The 15,525-nt window shown below is 46.7% G+C and overlaps 2 protein-coding genes across 3 annotated transcripts in view; one reads left to right on the top strand and one right to left on the bottom strand.

Annotated features, from left to right (window-relative positions):
• The window catches only part of LYPD1 (LY6/PLAUR domain containing 1), a 184,325-nt gene extending 181,130 nt beyond the window's left edge, over nucleotides 1-3,195 (top strand). The window contains exon 2 of the mRNA XM_075609957.1: nucleotides 2,333-3,195. Within this exon, the coding sequence (XP_075466072.1) occupies nucleotides 2,338-2,568 (231 nt within the window). The 5' untranslated portion in view covers nucleotides 2,333-2,337 and the 3' untranslated portion in view covers nucleotides 2,569-3,195. The remainder of the gene's footprint in view (nucleotides 1-2,332) is intronic.
• The window catches only part of GPR39 (G protein-coupled receptor 39), a 161,858-nt gene continuing 147,343 nt past the window's right edge, over nucleotides 1,011-15,525 (bottom strand). Inside the window, exon 2 of one of the 2 annotated variants that reach the window (XM_075609955.1) lies at nucleotides 1,011-3,347. In XM_075609955.1, coding sequence (XP_075466070.1) covers nucleotides 2,842-3,347 — 506 coding nt within the window. In that variant the 3' untranslated portion in view covers nucleotides 1,011-2,841. The remainder of the gene's footprint in view (nucleotides 3,348-15,525) is intronic. The other variant, XM_075609956.1, reaches the window with a different exon arrangement.

Genomic DNA, 15,525 nt, shown 5'->3' with positions numbered 1-15,525 from the left:
TACACTTTGCATATTCACATTAGTATATTTCCCAGGTATCGTAGGTATGTTCCTTGTTTGTGCACTGTATCTCTACATGTATTGTATAAAGGTGCTCGGGAGCTAAACAAGTCACTTCGGGCACTAGTAAAAATAGCCCGTCCCGTTGCACCATGGTATTTGAAGCTAACATACAGGTGCGCCGACGAGTATTCTAAAACTTGCCTTAAACTTGCCTTGGAAAATCTGGGGCTATCACCAACTGCTGGGTACATGCTGCAACATTTCAGTGACATTTCTGCAGAGACTAATGGCCCATCGGATTAACTCAGCAGGGGTCCCTGGCAGCCCCATTCAGTTGAATGGGACTGCCAGGGACCCCTGCTGTTAATCCGATGGGCCATTAGTCTGTCTGCAGAAATGTCACTGAAATGTTGCAACATGTACCCAGCATGTACCCAGCATGTACCCAGCATGCACCCAGCATGTACCCAGCATGTACCTGGGTCTTGTTGGTGATTGCCCCAGATTTGCTTTAGAATACTCGTCGGCGCTACAGTAGGCAGTGCTAATTATGCCGGACTTTTAGCCTATGCGATGAGTTAAGCAACAGTCGTTGTTTTTGTATATAATTACCTTTGGGGATATGCGTTATACTTGGGGAAAATGATGTCCATTACTAATTTAGGTAGGCGGTGCTAAATTGTATCACCCTTTAGTGAGTTATTTTATCTCATTACAGATATAGCACAAATAGAGCATCTTATCTGAAGTAGCTTCTATCATCCTTATTTAAAGCTACATACAATAGATATATTTGTGTTACTGCCACATGTTCTAATTACAAAGTTCCAGAAATAAATCCATGTGCAGAGGGAAAGAATTGAAGACGTGAGCAAACAGTTCATGGATAGTTTGTGGGTTGTACTGTAAGCTGCAGATCAGGAAAAGTTAAAAAATACAATTTTCGTCTTTCATATCAATCATTCACATCAGGACAAGATATGTACAAAATAGAAATGTTATTTATGAAGATCAGCTTCCAGAGAAGAAAGTTTATAAACGTTGGGACTCTTGCCTTTAGCATTAGCCTTTCCCTTACAACACATCATATAAACATGACATTGGATTAGTGGCAAAGGAGGTAAAGCGCCACTACTGAAAGAGTAGTAGATAGAGGAAACAGTCCCCAAAGGGGGGAAGACATCAAGTGGTATAGATTTCTGAGATACAGAAAATACGAATGGTAGAGATTGGAAATAATAGATAAGGACCTAACAGGAGATTAATTATCATATCAGACATGTTAGTTGGGTGCATTTTATCTGCTGTATAAACCTTAAAGTACAGTATTACAAATACATTCAAACATGCCAAGCTGCATGATGAGGATGCATTGAACTGTCATCATATTCTAATAGAATATTTTACTATTTATAAAAGCTTAGATCATATTTTTACAGGTGATATATTAACCCTACTTTAGATTCAGTGCTGTTCACATTTGTTTATCTCATATTTAGTTCCATTGTGATAAAGTCCCCTAATATTTGATTGGTACGGATTAAATCTGTGCACATGTGAAAATTCCAGTCCCATGTAAAATTAGAATGCAATGTCTGGCAGTAAAATGGGAGTTTGTCACTTAGTTATAATGAAATCAGTGTAGCTTAAATATTAATACCTCTTTACTGTTTATGAAAAAGGCATATTCAAGATTTTGCACACATTTTCTAGTAACAAATTAGTTTTTTATTTTTTTTGCTTTGAAATAGTACTGACAAGTTCCCAAACATATTTAGGGATTAGATGTGACCTACACCTTTATGCTGTGATAGATATTGGGACACACTGGGAAATCATTTCCACAGAATTCTACAATCCATGGACGATTTTTGAAATCTCAGGGCAACCCTGCTGCACACAACCCTTTGCACACGCACACACCCACCTCACTCACCCACTTCTTATACACTCACTCTTCTTCATACTCACTATTCTTCTAAACACACTCCACATTTCCCCCACCCCCTATTTCTCACATAGCACACTCATCCACTTTCTTTATCGCACACTCAACATTCATGGGGTTGAGGCTTCAACCCGCCTTTCCTCTCTCTCCTTTCTGCCGGGCTCTCAGCCACCATACAGTGTGTTTCCCACGGGGCCACGGACACTGAAAAGGACAATAGTCACAGTGCCACAACTCCTTCACACTGAATATTATAGTCATATCTGTGATTTGCATGGTGCAATGTTGCAGGTCACAAGCTGTCTGAGCTGTGCCGTTGTCTCATTTTACACAGCTTTTCATGATGTGTGAGTAATATCTTGTTACTTGTTCTTTTGCCAGGAATTATGTACCGCAAGTCGTGTGCATCATCTGCAGCTTGTCTCATCGCTTCTGCGGGATACCAGTCTTTCTGCACACCTGGTAAAGTGAACTCAGTCTGTATCAGTTGCTGTAACACACCTCTTTGCAATGGGCCCCGAGTCAAGAAGAAGGGAAATTCAGCTGAAATGCTGCAGGGGGGAACCCTGACCATGTCTGTGCTGCTAATGCTGGCATCGGTGATAGTGCAGCTTTGAACCAGAAAGAACCTTCTAATGACTACTCCCTGCTGGTCCCTAATTGTCAGGGGAAATCCTTCTTGGTGGTTTGTTTCCAAAGTAATGATGAGAGATCACCAGAAATGTAATTTTGTTGTCTTTTTGTTTGGCAACAGTAAATCCGTTTTTCAGTTGTATTTTCAATCTGGACTTTAATAAAGGTCAGTTCCTTGTGCACAAGCAGGGAACGTGTTAAAAAAAGCACGTGAACATCCATACTCTACTTTGCATGGTACATCTGCTAGTGGAGGCTCAGATTTCACTTTCACAAAGACCATGTGTAGATGTGTTTGAGTTTTTCTGTTGTAGTTTTATTTCCATATCTGGTTCCAGACTGCTTTTCTGTAGGCAGCTGTCAGGACAAGGCTCAGTCTGAAAAGTTCTCAATAAATTCTTGTTAACTACCTTTGTAGAAGGATTTCTTCTTGATGACATGAAGATCAGAGGACGCTTGTAGTTGGTGCTCCTCATAGTAGAGTTTAGATTGGCTCGCAGAAGCTTCTCTTTGTTCACATGTTCAATCGTCAGGTGACAACGAAGGACCTGCAGAAACACCCTTCTGAATTGCTTGGAAGAGATGTTGTATAAAAGAGGGTTCACCACAGAGCTCAGGTAGAAAAAGATATCAGCGACGGGGAGTAGTGTCATATAGATGTGGAAGTAGCTGACAGTCCATTCCTGCTTGGGAGTACTGGCTGCCATAATGCGAAGGATCTGATTGGGCATCCAACAGAGTGCAAGAGTAACAACAATCAGCCCTGTGAGCGAGAAGAGAGAGGGGAAATGTCAGATCTGTGAGCAGAGAGAGAGGGGGGAACATCAAGTGTATGAGCAAAGAGAGAGAGAGAGAGAGAGAACATCAGGTTATGAGCAAGGAGAGAGTGGTGGAACATCAGGTCTGTGAGCAAGGAGAGGGGGAGCATATCAGGTCTGTGAGCAAGGAGAGAGAGGGGAAAAATCAGATCTGTGAGCAAGGAGAGAAGGAGCATATCAGGCCTGTGAGCATGGAGAGAGGGGGAACATCAGGTCTGTTAGCAAGCAGAGAGAGGGGGGAACATCAGGACTGTGAGCTACAGTAGGAGAGAGGGGGGAAAAATCAGATCTGTGAGCAAGGAGAGAGGGAGCATATCAGGCCTGTGAGCAAGGAGAGAGGGGGAACATCAGGCCTGTGAGCAAGGAGAGAGGGGGAGGAACATCAGGTCTGTGAGCAAGGAGAGAGAGGGGGAACATCAGGCCTGTGAGCAAGGAGAGAGAGGGGGAACATCAGGCCTGTGAGCAAGGAGAGAGGGGGGGAACATAAGGTCTGTGAGCAAGGAGAGAGGGGGAGGAACATCAGGTCTGTGAGCAAGGAGAGAGAGGGGGAACATCAGGCCTGTGAGCAAGGAGAGAGGGGGGACATTAGGCCTGTGAGCAAGGAGAGAGAGGGGGAACATCAGGTCTGTGAGCAAGGAGAGAGGGGGGACATTAGGCCTGTGAGCAAGAAGCGAGGGGGGACATTAGGCCTGTGAGCAAGGAGAGAGAGGGGAACATAAGGTCTGTGAGCAAGGAGAGAGAGGGGGAACATAAGGTCTGTGAGCAAGGAGAGAAGGGGGAACATCAGGCCTGTGAGCAAGGAGAGAGAGGGGGAACATAAGGTCTGTGAGCAAGGAGAGAAGGGGGAACATTAGGCCTGTGAGCAAGGAGAGAGAGGGGGAACATTAGGCCTGTGAGCAAGGAGAGAGAGGGGGAACATTAGGCCTGTGAGCAAGGAGAGAGAGGGGGAACATCAGGCCTGTGAGCAAGTAGAGAGAGGGGGAACATAAGGTCTGTGAGCAAAGAGAGAAGGGGGACATTAGGCCTGTGAGCAAGGAGAGAGAGGGGGAACATCAGGCCTGTGATCAAGGAGAGAGAGGGGGAACATAAGGTCTGTGAGCAAGGAGAGAGGGGGGACATCATGTCTGTGAGCAAGGAGAGAAAGGGGGGACATTAGGCCTGTGAGCAAGGAGAGAGAGGGGGGACATCAGGTCTGTGAGCAAGCAGAGAGGGGGAGCATAAGGTCTGTGAGCAAGGAGAGAGAGGGGGGACATCAGGTCTGTGAGAAAGGAGAGAGAGGGGGAACATCAGGTCTGTGAGCAAGGAGAGAGAGGGGGAACATCAGGTCTGTGAGCAAGGAGAGAGAGGGGGGACATTAGGCCTGTGAGCAAGGAGAGAAAGGGGGAACATCAGGTCTGTGAGCAAGGAGAGAGAGGGGAAACATAAGGTCTGTGAGCAAGGAGAGAAGGGGGACATCAGGCCTGTGAGCAAGGAGAGAAAGGGGGAACATCAGGTCTGTGAGCAAGGAGAGAGAGGGGGAACATCAGGTCTGTGAGCAAGGAGAGAGGGGAAACATAAGGTCTGTGAGCAAGGAGAGAGAGGGGACATCATGTCTGTGAGCAAGGAGAAAAAGGGGGGAACTTAGGCCTGTGAGCAATGAGAGAGAGGGGGAACATAAGGTCTGTGAGCAAGGAGAGAAGGGGGACATTAGGCCTGTGAGCAAGGAGAGAAAGGGGGAACATCAGGTCTGTGAGCAAGGAGAGAGACTGGAACATCAGGCCTGTGAGCAAGGAGAGAGAGGGGGACATTAGGCCTGTGAGCAAGGACAGAAGAGGGACATTAGGCCTGTGAGCAAGGAGAGACAGGGGGGACATCAGGTCCATGAGCAAGGAGAGAAAGGGGGGACATCAGACCTGTGAGCAAGGAGAGAGAGGGGGAACATCAGGTCTGTGAACAAGGAGAGAGAGGGGGAACATAAGGTCTGTGAGCAAGGAGAGAGAGGGGGAACATCAGGCCTGTGAGCAAGGAGAGAGAGGGGGAACATCAGGCCTGTGAGCAAGGAGAGAGAGGGGGAACATAAGGTCTGTGAGCAAGGAGAGAAGGGGGACATTAGGCCTGTGAGCAAGGAGAGAGAGGGGACATCAGGTCTGTGAGCAAGGAGAGAGAGGGGGAACATAAGGTCTGTGAGCAAGGAGAGAAGGGGGAACATCAGGCCTGTGAGCAAGGAGAGAGAGGGGGAACATAAGGTCTGTGAGCAAGGAGAGAAGGGGGAACATTAGGCCTGTGAGCAAGGAGAGAGAGGGGGAACATTAGGCCTGTGAGCAAGGAGAGAGAGGGGGAACATTAGGCCTGTGAGCAAGGAGAGAGAGGGGGAACATCAGGCCTGTGAGCAAGTAGAGAGAGGGGGAACATAAGGTCTGTGAGCAAAGAGAGAAGGGGGACATTAGGCCTGTGAGCAAGGAGAGAGAGGGGGAACATCAGGCCTGTGATCAAGGAGAGAGAGGGGGAACATAAGGTCTGTGAGCAAGGAGAGAGGGGGGACATCATGTCTGTGAGCAAGGAGAGAAAGGGGGGACATTAGGCCTGTGAGCAAGGAGAGAGAGGGGGGACATCAGGTCTGTGAGCAAGCAGAGAGGGGGAGCATAAGGTCTGTGAGCAAGGAGAGAGAGGGGGGACATCAGGTCTGTGAGAAAGGAGAGAGAGGGGGAACATCAGGTCTGTGAGCAAGGAGAGAGAGGGGGAACATCAGGTCTGTGAGCAAGGAGAGAGAGGGGGGACATTAGGCCTGTGAGCAAGGAGAGAAAGGGGGAACATCAGGTCTGTGAGCAAGGAGAGAGAGGGGAAACATAAGGTCTGTGAGCAAGGAGAGAAGGGGGACATCAGGCCTGTGAGCAAGGAGAGAAAGGGGGAACATCAGGTCTGTGAGCAAGGAGAGAGAGGGGGAACATCAGGTCTGTGAGCAAGGAGAGAGGGGAAACATAAGGTCTGTGAGCAAGGAGAGAGAGGGGACATCATGTCTGTGAGCAAGGAGAAAAAGGGGGGAACTTAGGCCTGTGAGCAATGAGAGAGAGGGGGAACATAAGGTCTGTGAGCAAGGAGAGAAGGGGGACATTAGGCCTGTGAGCAAGGAGAGAAAGGGGGAACATCAGGTCTGTGAGCAAGGAGAGAGACTGGAACATCAGGCCTGTGAGCAAGGAGAGAGAGGGGGACATTAGGCCTGTGAGCAAGGACAGAAGAGGGACATTAGGCCTGTGAGCAAGGAGAGACAGGGGGGACATCAGGTCCATGAGCAAGGAGAGAAAGGGGGGACATCAGACCTGTGAGCAAGGAGAGAGAGGGGGAACATCAGGTCTGTGAACAAGGAGAGAGAGGGGGAACATAAGGTCTGTGAGCAAGGAGAGAGAGGGGGAACATCAGGCCTGTGAGCAAGGAGAGAGAGGGGGAACATCAGGCCTGTGAGCAAGGAGAGAGAGGGGGAACATAAGGTCTGTGAGCAAGGAGAGAAGGGGGACATTAGGCCTGTGAGCAAGGAGAGAGAGGGGACATCAGGTCTGTGAGCAAGGAGAGAAAAGTAACATAAGGCCTGTGAGCAAGGAGAGAGAGGGGGACATCAGGTCTGTGAGCAAGGAGAGAGAGGGGGAACATAAGGTCTGTGAGCAAGGAGAGAGAGGGGAAACATAAGGTCTGTGAGCAAGGAGAGACAGGGGAACATCAGGTCTGTGAGCAAGCAGAGAGAGGGGGACATCAGGTCTGTGAGCAAGGAGAGAGAGGGGGGACATCAGGTCTGTGAGCAAGGAGAGAGAGGTGAACATCAGGTCTGTGAGCAAGGAGAGAGAGGGGGAACATCAGGTCTGTGAGCAAGGAGAGAGAGGGGGAACATCAGGTCTGTGAGCAAGGAGAGAGAGGGGGAACATCAGGCCTGTGAGCAAGGAGAGAGAGGGGGAACATCAGGCCTGTGAGCAAGGAGAGAGAGGGGGACATAAGGTCTGTGAGCAAGGAGAGAGAGGGGGAACATCAGGTCTGTGAGCAAGGAGAGAGAGGGGGAACATCAGGTCTGTGAGCAAGGAGAGAGAGGGGGAACATCATGTCTGTGAGCAAGGAGAGAGAGGGGAACATAAGGTCTGTGAGCAAGGAGAGAGAGGGGGAACATCAGGTCTGTGAGCAAGGAGAGAGAGGGGGAACATCAGGTCTGTGAGCAAGGACTAACACCTGTGAAACCCGGAAATATTCTATTTTCAATCACTATAATATACTTTGAATATCCAAATGTTTCACAGGTGTTTCAGCATTGTTTACTGGTATATCTCTATGTATTGCATAAAAGTTTGTTGTGATTGAGAAGGGATATAAGATAATTTACAAATCAATCTCTCTCTCTCCCCTCCACCCCCACTTTCCTTCTCTCTCCCCCACCCCCACTTTCCTTCTCTCCCCACCCCTCTCTCCCATTTCTCCACATTGATCTAATGCATGACGAATCACTTGCAAATTGTGCATGGTTCGCGAACTCGGGTGAAAGCTTTGCACATCTCTAGAAACATACCATCCCATATTTAGCTTCTCGCTTCTGCACTCACTGGCTGGAAAATGCTACCAATTTGTCATTGCCTGACAACTTTCTCTGCCTGTAGCAAAATGTTTTAACACAGTTGTAAGGTCATAGCTGTATGCTTCAGAAAAGATCATTAAATGTTTATAGACACCTTATTTATACCTGTTGAAATTTGTTAATTATAATTGTCCTTACAGAAATGCTTCATTTTCTTGTGTCCCAGCAATATTCCAAATCTCACGTACAAAAATACCCCAGGGACATTCAAGATTTTCCCCCTACAGTCTGGTCGACCACAGAAATATAGCATTATGTATTAAAGGCTGATCTTTTCAGAACAATTAACAGTGTAGGTTGCTGTGCAGCTAATAAAAAGCAATGTGTTAAACTAGGGACACTGGAATGGAAATGGATTGTGGGGACTGATCATAAAATCTGCTTCACTTCCACTATTTCATTCTCATGGATCTAATATCTGTATATTTGCATATATATCACAGTTTTATTTCAAAGTCATATGGGGGCAACCATTGAAGATGAAGTCTACAAAAATCATGCACACAGGAGACCGAGTCTTTCACATGTCGAAAATAGAAAAGGCTGAAAGAGAAGAGGCAAATGTAACTGTAGCCAGGTCACCAGGTGGCTGCTGTTCTGCCCCTGTACTGGCAGTAAGCCCTGATACAATCAGGCTTCCCTGTACTGGCAGTAAGCCCTGGTACAAGCAGGCCTTGCCAGTAGTTGATATGGGATTTTCCCCCTCCGAGGAGCTGCATTTGAGTGACAGCGGGAGGCGGTGACATCAGGCCTGGGCATGACCAATCATGAGCCAGACCTAGTGCCCTCATCCTGGCTGTACTTAAAGGCAGGACCACCCTAAATTGGTGAGTTGTCCTTCCCCACTGAGGAAAGCAGGTCGCACAGTGGAAAGGCTGAGATTGGGCCTTCTCCAGTCCTCTTCATCTCGGGGGGAGAGTGAGTGTGGACCATACCTCTGCCTCTGCTAGGGAGGTAGGGAAGATCTAGGATGGCTGCGGGTGCCCTTGGCTTGTAGTGACAGGCCAGGGACCATCCATCAGTGGTAGCTGAGAATACTGAATCTGGCAGAGGCCTGCCTTGTTCCTGTAACTGTACAGAAGAGTAATAAACCCGTTTCTGTTGTGATACCTCCTGCCTGGTGCGTGACCTTACTGGGGGGAGAGGTAATAAGTCCTACCATGGGAGATCACCTTCAGCTCCTGGTGCCTACAGCAGATGGAGGCGCTGCACTGCTAAAGAGATATGTGGGGTATGAACCCCAGAAGCCTAGTCCTGTGTCCCAACTACCATCGGCGGATGACTCGGCCCTCCTGTTACCAGCAGATATCATGCACCACACCAGTGATTCCCAACCAGGGTTCTGCGGAACCCTGGGGTTCCGTGTAGCAGTCTCAGGAGTTCCGCCTATGGACCACGACCCTCCCTTACCCCCCCCCCTCACCTACCACCCCCCACCCTCTGTAGAGCAACAGTTGTTTTTAATCTTTCAGAGATGCAGAGTGTTACAATACCACATGCCTTCCGTATCAGAGTATAAGCAAAGTCATTTCCAGGCAGACATAAAACACTATGTGTAGTGCCTGTTGTCTTCATGTGTCTCAGATGAGAGGGAATCAGAATGTGTAAACTAGTGCTGGGAGGTGGATGCTTGCTCTGCACTTTGTCTGACGGAGCCAGCAGCAGTGAGGACCCCCCAGATCCTAGCAACATCTGCCAGATCTATTTTATGTGTTCAGTTGCTTTGTGAGTTTCATTCCTGGGACACTCTCTCTTTCTCACCGAGTCCAATAACCGCGTAAGTGGATGGTATCATCTGTGCGAAGCTCCCAGCTCCACTGCAGAGCTGTAGACGAGGTCTTAACAAAGAGGTAGGAACTCTGGGCTCCTCACCTCCTCTACAACAGCAAATCATGCACTCTAACAACTATATAACAACTGTTTATGTCCCTGCCATGTGCTCATGTGTCTGCAAAACTCTAAAACGTGAACCCTTTTATCAGACAGAAATGTAAGTGTTGTTATGGACCTCCTTCTCTTGCCACCAGGTGTTGGAAAATTCCAATTCTTTCATGTGCAGTTTGCTTTGTTTTTGTAACGTTGCTGGTTATTTTTGCAGTGTCCTCTTTCCTTTAATACATAGGGGGGTTATTCATTAAACAGCGATTGGAACACTTTGGCAAGATAACTCCCATAACTCTTTTTGCATTAGAAAGACATTTACTCCTGGGATTGTTACAATTTTTAATCCCCCCTCCCCCTTACTATTTCCATCAAGGATTGATTCTATGCTTCAAAAGTTTTGTCACTGGGCAGGGGGTGGGGGAGGGGGGGTTAGGTGAGATGCAGAGTGGGGGTGATGTGAGATGCAGGGGGTGGGTATATAAGGATGATGAGGAGGAGGAGGAGGAGGAGGAGGGGTGCAGGGGGGGGGAGATGAGGATAATGAGGGGTGCTGGGGGAGATATGATGATGAGGGGTGCTGAGGGAAATGTATGAGGATGATGATGATGAGGGGTGCTGGGGTAGATATGAGGATGATGATGATGATGATTTTACCCATGCGGCCCAAATCTGTTTTCCTTGGAGCAGTTCGGCCCTTCTCACTTTACAAGTTTAATATGTATTGTTGGAGGCATTTTTAATATGGTATTGGTGGGGTGCGGTATTTTTATTATGTATTGCGGGGTATAGGTTATTTGTATTTAGGGGCGTGGGGTTTTTTTGGTATGCATTTTGTAGGGGGATTCAGTGAGATTGCGGTAATTGACGGAAGGTAAGGGCAAGTGAGAGGAGAGAGGGGGGGAGGGAGTGAGTGACGAAAAGAGGGAGCAAGAGTGAGACACAAGAGATAAATACATGCGAGGCGGGAGAGGGGGAGAGTGAGTGAGACGGAGGGGAGAAAAATACATGGGTAGAGGGTGGGAAATAGAGGGGGCTCGTAAGGTGTGAAATGTTGTGATTTACCCCTGTCGAAACTAATGTGCCAGCCAGATAGGGGTTCCCTGAGATTTTTTCGAAATGTTCCTCCAAATAAAAAAGGTTGAGGATCACTGCACCACACGATCAGTAATGGCCAAATCTCCCACCAGTGGGGGAAGCAACGCTGCATAACATTAGTGACATCTAAAGAGCCCTGCTGCACCTGTGTAAAAAACCCATGTTGGAATAGATCCTCAGAATAATACTGTATGTTTATTGATCTATACGGCTGTGCTTGTGAATTCCTGATGCTGTGAGGGAGACTGCAGATCGATCGGCAGCAGTGCGGGAAGAAGAACAGCACCCAACACGTAATGTGAGGCAGGAGCCCCATGCTGCGTATTTTATGTGCTTGGAACTCGCTGAAAACAGCTGCACAATGCTTGTTAAAATTAGCACTAACAATCTTCATTTATGTAAATGGTAACCACCCTCCCCATGCGCAGAAACAACCTTATTTACATATTTGTTAATATTTTCTGTTTTAACATGTGTAACCCCCCTCAGGGATTACTTTGGGCAGTTAAGAATTAAGGCCCCTAAAGGGTTGCCTCGGTTGTTGCAAAGTACCGTGCTCCTTCCCATATTTATTGTAAAGTAGCTCACAGAGGCTTAGCCACGCCCACATTCGGAAAGTTGTTGATTCTGCCCTCAGGGGCAGGATATGAAGTATAATTCTTACTATGCCCACCTTCTAGAAGATGTTTTGTCTGCCACCTGGGTCAGAAGGACTAAGGAACATCCAAATTCGTTCCCTTGTATCCAGGGAGATGATGACCTCACAGAAGGGTATATATAGTGCTTCAGACGCTTCTAGGCCCTTAGGTTCCTAGTGGACAAAAGGAGAGGAGCCTCACTGTACCTATCATCTGTCTTTTAATAATGTGTAACAATATGTTACTATTTTTCAGTTAGGAAAATGTGTCCCTTACTTAAAAAAAAAAGGGGGGGGGGGAGCCGGGACAATTGTCCTGGACCCAGAGGCTGCTGAGGACCCAGCCGGCGCGTGCAGTTGGACCTGACCAAATGCCCCGGGGACTGCCAGCTCCACATCCATCTTCCGGGCCCCAGCTTTCCCCACGGCAGCAGGCCTCTCTCCATTGCTGTCGCTGCCTCCTGTATAGGCCCTGCCCCCATGCCAGAAGATCGGTGGCTGGATGGGGCAGGCGCACCTGTGATGTGCAGGAGGGGGGTGTGCAGGGGAGTATTAGGTGTGATGTGCAGGAGAGGGGGATGTGACGTGCGGGGGGGGGGGGGGTATTACATAGTTAAATAGTAGATGAGGTTGAATAAAAGACATGCGTCCTTCAAGTTCAACCTATGCCAAATTTAAAAGACAGATACTTCATTCTATATAAGTACTTCTATTGATCCAGAGGAAGGCAAACAAAAAAAACCAGTGTTATATCATCCAATGATATCTCATAAGGCGAAAATAAATTCCTTCCTGGCTCCAAGAATTGGCAATCGGATTACTCCCTGGATAAACATCCTTCCCATGTATACTTATTTGGTATATCGCTATGTACCTTTCCTTTCTATAAACATTCCCAACCTTTTTTGAACAAATCTATTGTATCTGCCATCACAGTCTCCATGGGTAATGAATTCCACATTGTAACTGCCCTTACTGTAAAGAACCCGTTCCTTTTTTGCTGGTGAAATCTCCTTACCTCTAACCCAGTGGCCACGGTGGCGCATGTGTCTGAGTGCCTGGTGGCGCATGCACGGGTAAAATCCACGATCTCTGGTCTGTGTTGAGCAATGGGATGTGCGGCCTGGACAGGGGTTAGGGGGGGCACAGCCATGATGTCAAAGTACAACACTTCACTGCCATTGGTTTACACTACCTGCAATCCTATTGTTCCACACTATCTGCCCTGCCCGCCCACCAAGTGATCGCGTAGCTGAACGTAAAGACAAAATTATTGTTTTCTATGCCAGTGGTCATGCCATCGCGATATGTGAGCGCTCACGCACACAGCTCATGCACACAGCTGGCCCCTCCTCATAAAACAGATTGTCCATCCCCTTTATTAATTTGGTGGCTCTTCTCTGTACACTCTCTAGTTCTATCATGTATTTTCTAAGGAGTGGTGCCCAAAATTGTACTCCATATTATAGGTGTCTTAGTAATGCTTTATAAAGGGGCATAATTATGTTTACTTCCCTTCCATCCATTGCCCGTTTAATGCAAGATAAGATCTTGTTTGCCTTTGCAGCTACTGCATGGCTTTGGGCACTATTTGTAAGCCTGCTGTCTACCAGCACTCCTAAATACTTCTCCGTCAAATATTCCTCCATTTTATCTCCATCTAATTTGTTAGTTGTCTGTTTATTCTTGTTTCACAAATGCATAACCTTACATTTATCTGTATTAAACCTCATCAGCCATTTACCTGTCCAAGTTTCCAGTCTATCCAAGTCCTTCTGGAGAGAAATTACACCCTGCTCTGATTCTACTACCTTAAACAATTTAGTGTCATCAGCAAAGATGGAGACTAATATGCTCTCTTTGCCAACCTCAAGGTCATTAATAAACAAGTTAAAAAGCAGGAGTCCAAGTGCCGATACCTAAGGTACTCCACTCACAACTTTAGCCCAACCTGAAAAAGTTCCATTTATGACAACCCTCTGTTGTCTGTCCTTTAACCAGTTTTCAATCCAGGTGCATATATTATTACTGAGTCCAAATTTCTTTATTTTGTACACCAACCTCTTGTGTGAAACCGTATCAAAAGCCTTTGCAAAATCTAAGTAGACCACATAAACTGCATTACCCTGGTCTAAATTCCTACTTACCTCCTCAAAGAAACAAATAAGGTTAGTTTGGCAAGATCTATCCTTCATAAATCCATGCTGACTATTACTAATAATTTTGTTTTCCATTAGGTATTCCTGAATATTATCCCGTATTAAACCTTCAAGTAGTTTCCCTACTATTGAAGTCAAGCTTACAGGTTTGTAATTTCCCGGTTGTGATTTAGCTCCCTTTTTAAATATAGGCGCCACATCTGCTTTACGCCAATCTTGTGGTACTGAGCCTGTGGAAATGGAGTCCTTGAATATTAAATATAATGGTTTGACTATTACTGAGCTTAACTCCTTGAGAACACTTGGATGTATGCCACCGGGGCCAGGTGCCTTATTTACTTTAATTTTTTCAAGTCGCTTATGAACTTTTTCCTCAGTTAACCAATTGTATTGTATTGTATGTCTTTATTTATATAGCGCCATTAATGTACATAGTGCTTCACAGTAGTAATACATGTGGTAATCAAATAAATAACAGATAATATAAATAACAGATCATGGGAATAAGTGCTTTAGACATAAAAGTAACATTAAGGAAGAGGAGTCCCTGCCCAGAGGAGCTTAAAGTCTAATTGGTAGGTAGGGAGAACGTACAGAGACAATAGGAGGGATTCTGGTAAGTGCGTCTGCAGGGGGCCAAGCTTTATGTATCATGTGTTCAGAATATCCACAGTGCTATTCATATGCTTCTTCGGCTCTCGGACACTGACCAATCTCCTGGCTCCTACCCTTGACCACGGCACTCGGACTCCGACCTCTCTTCTGGCTCCGCCCCACGACCCGGCAAGTTCTTTTCTAACCCACCTTCTGCAACCCCAACCCGGCATTCCAGACTATCCGCCTACCAGGCCTGCCCCCGCTGCTGGAGACATTAAAGGTCAATATCATACCAACCAATACCTATTGTCAAAAAGACTGGTTCCTTTTTGTCTCTCACTCACAACATATTATACCATCCATATTTGCTGAGGAACAAGAGAGATTTCAAACATTTGAGCAAAACTGAAAGGTTCTCTTCTGCTTTGTTCCCAAGTTATGGTATTATGCAAGAGAGCGGTTACCTGAGCTAACCGCTAAGGTAATGAAGGGGTTAAATAGCAGGCACTGCTTTGTTGTTGGTACAGGGGGTGGGTGAAGCTTGTAGTTGCCCAGGGTGAGTGTTTAGGCCTTGCGGGAGGGTGGCAGTAGAAGTTACCCCCTTCATTACCTTAGAGGTTGCAACCGCTAAGGTAATGAAGGGATTAACCCCTCGCGCTACCCTCCCACAAGGCCAAAACACCATCCTGGGGCAACTACCACCTTAATCCACCCCCTGTATCACCAACACCATTCTGGAATGGGTAAAAGTGCTATTAGCCAAAGATGGCTAATTTTCCCAATTCAAAAAAACATTATACTGCAATACAATAAAAATCAATACAACCCCCCCCCCCAACCCCAACACACACTGTAATTACAAAATTATTATCCAGATCTTGATAATAACACATTTGCCCATTAAAAATAAAACAAGCATAAAGTAAATTAAAGTTTGACTTACCTTTGCCAGGATGAAGGCCGCCCTCATCCTCATCAACGTCCTCCATGGGCAGCAACATTACAATAAAATTAAAAAACTATTGTTCACAACCCCTTAATCACCAATTGCTTGGTGTACCATGTGATGGCTGCCATTTAGTTTTTTTCTGAAGTGACATCATCTTAAAGAGAGGAAAGCCTATGCTACCCGATTGTCTGGCTTCCCTCCATTTTTTATATTG

This window comes from Ascaphus truei, chromosome 7, assembly GCF_040206685.1.
Source record: "Ascaphus truei isolate aAscTru1 chromosome 7, aAscTru1.hap1, whole genome shotgun sequence".
NCBI lineage: Eukaryota > Metazoa > Chordata > Amphibia > Anura > Ascaphidae > Ascaphus > Ascaphus truei.
Note: the sequence above shows the minus strand (reverse complement) of the source record. Positions and strands in the feature narration are given on the sequence as shown.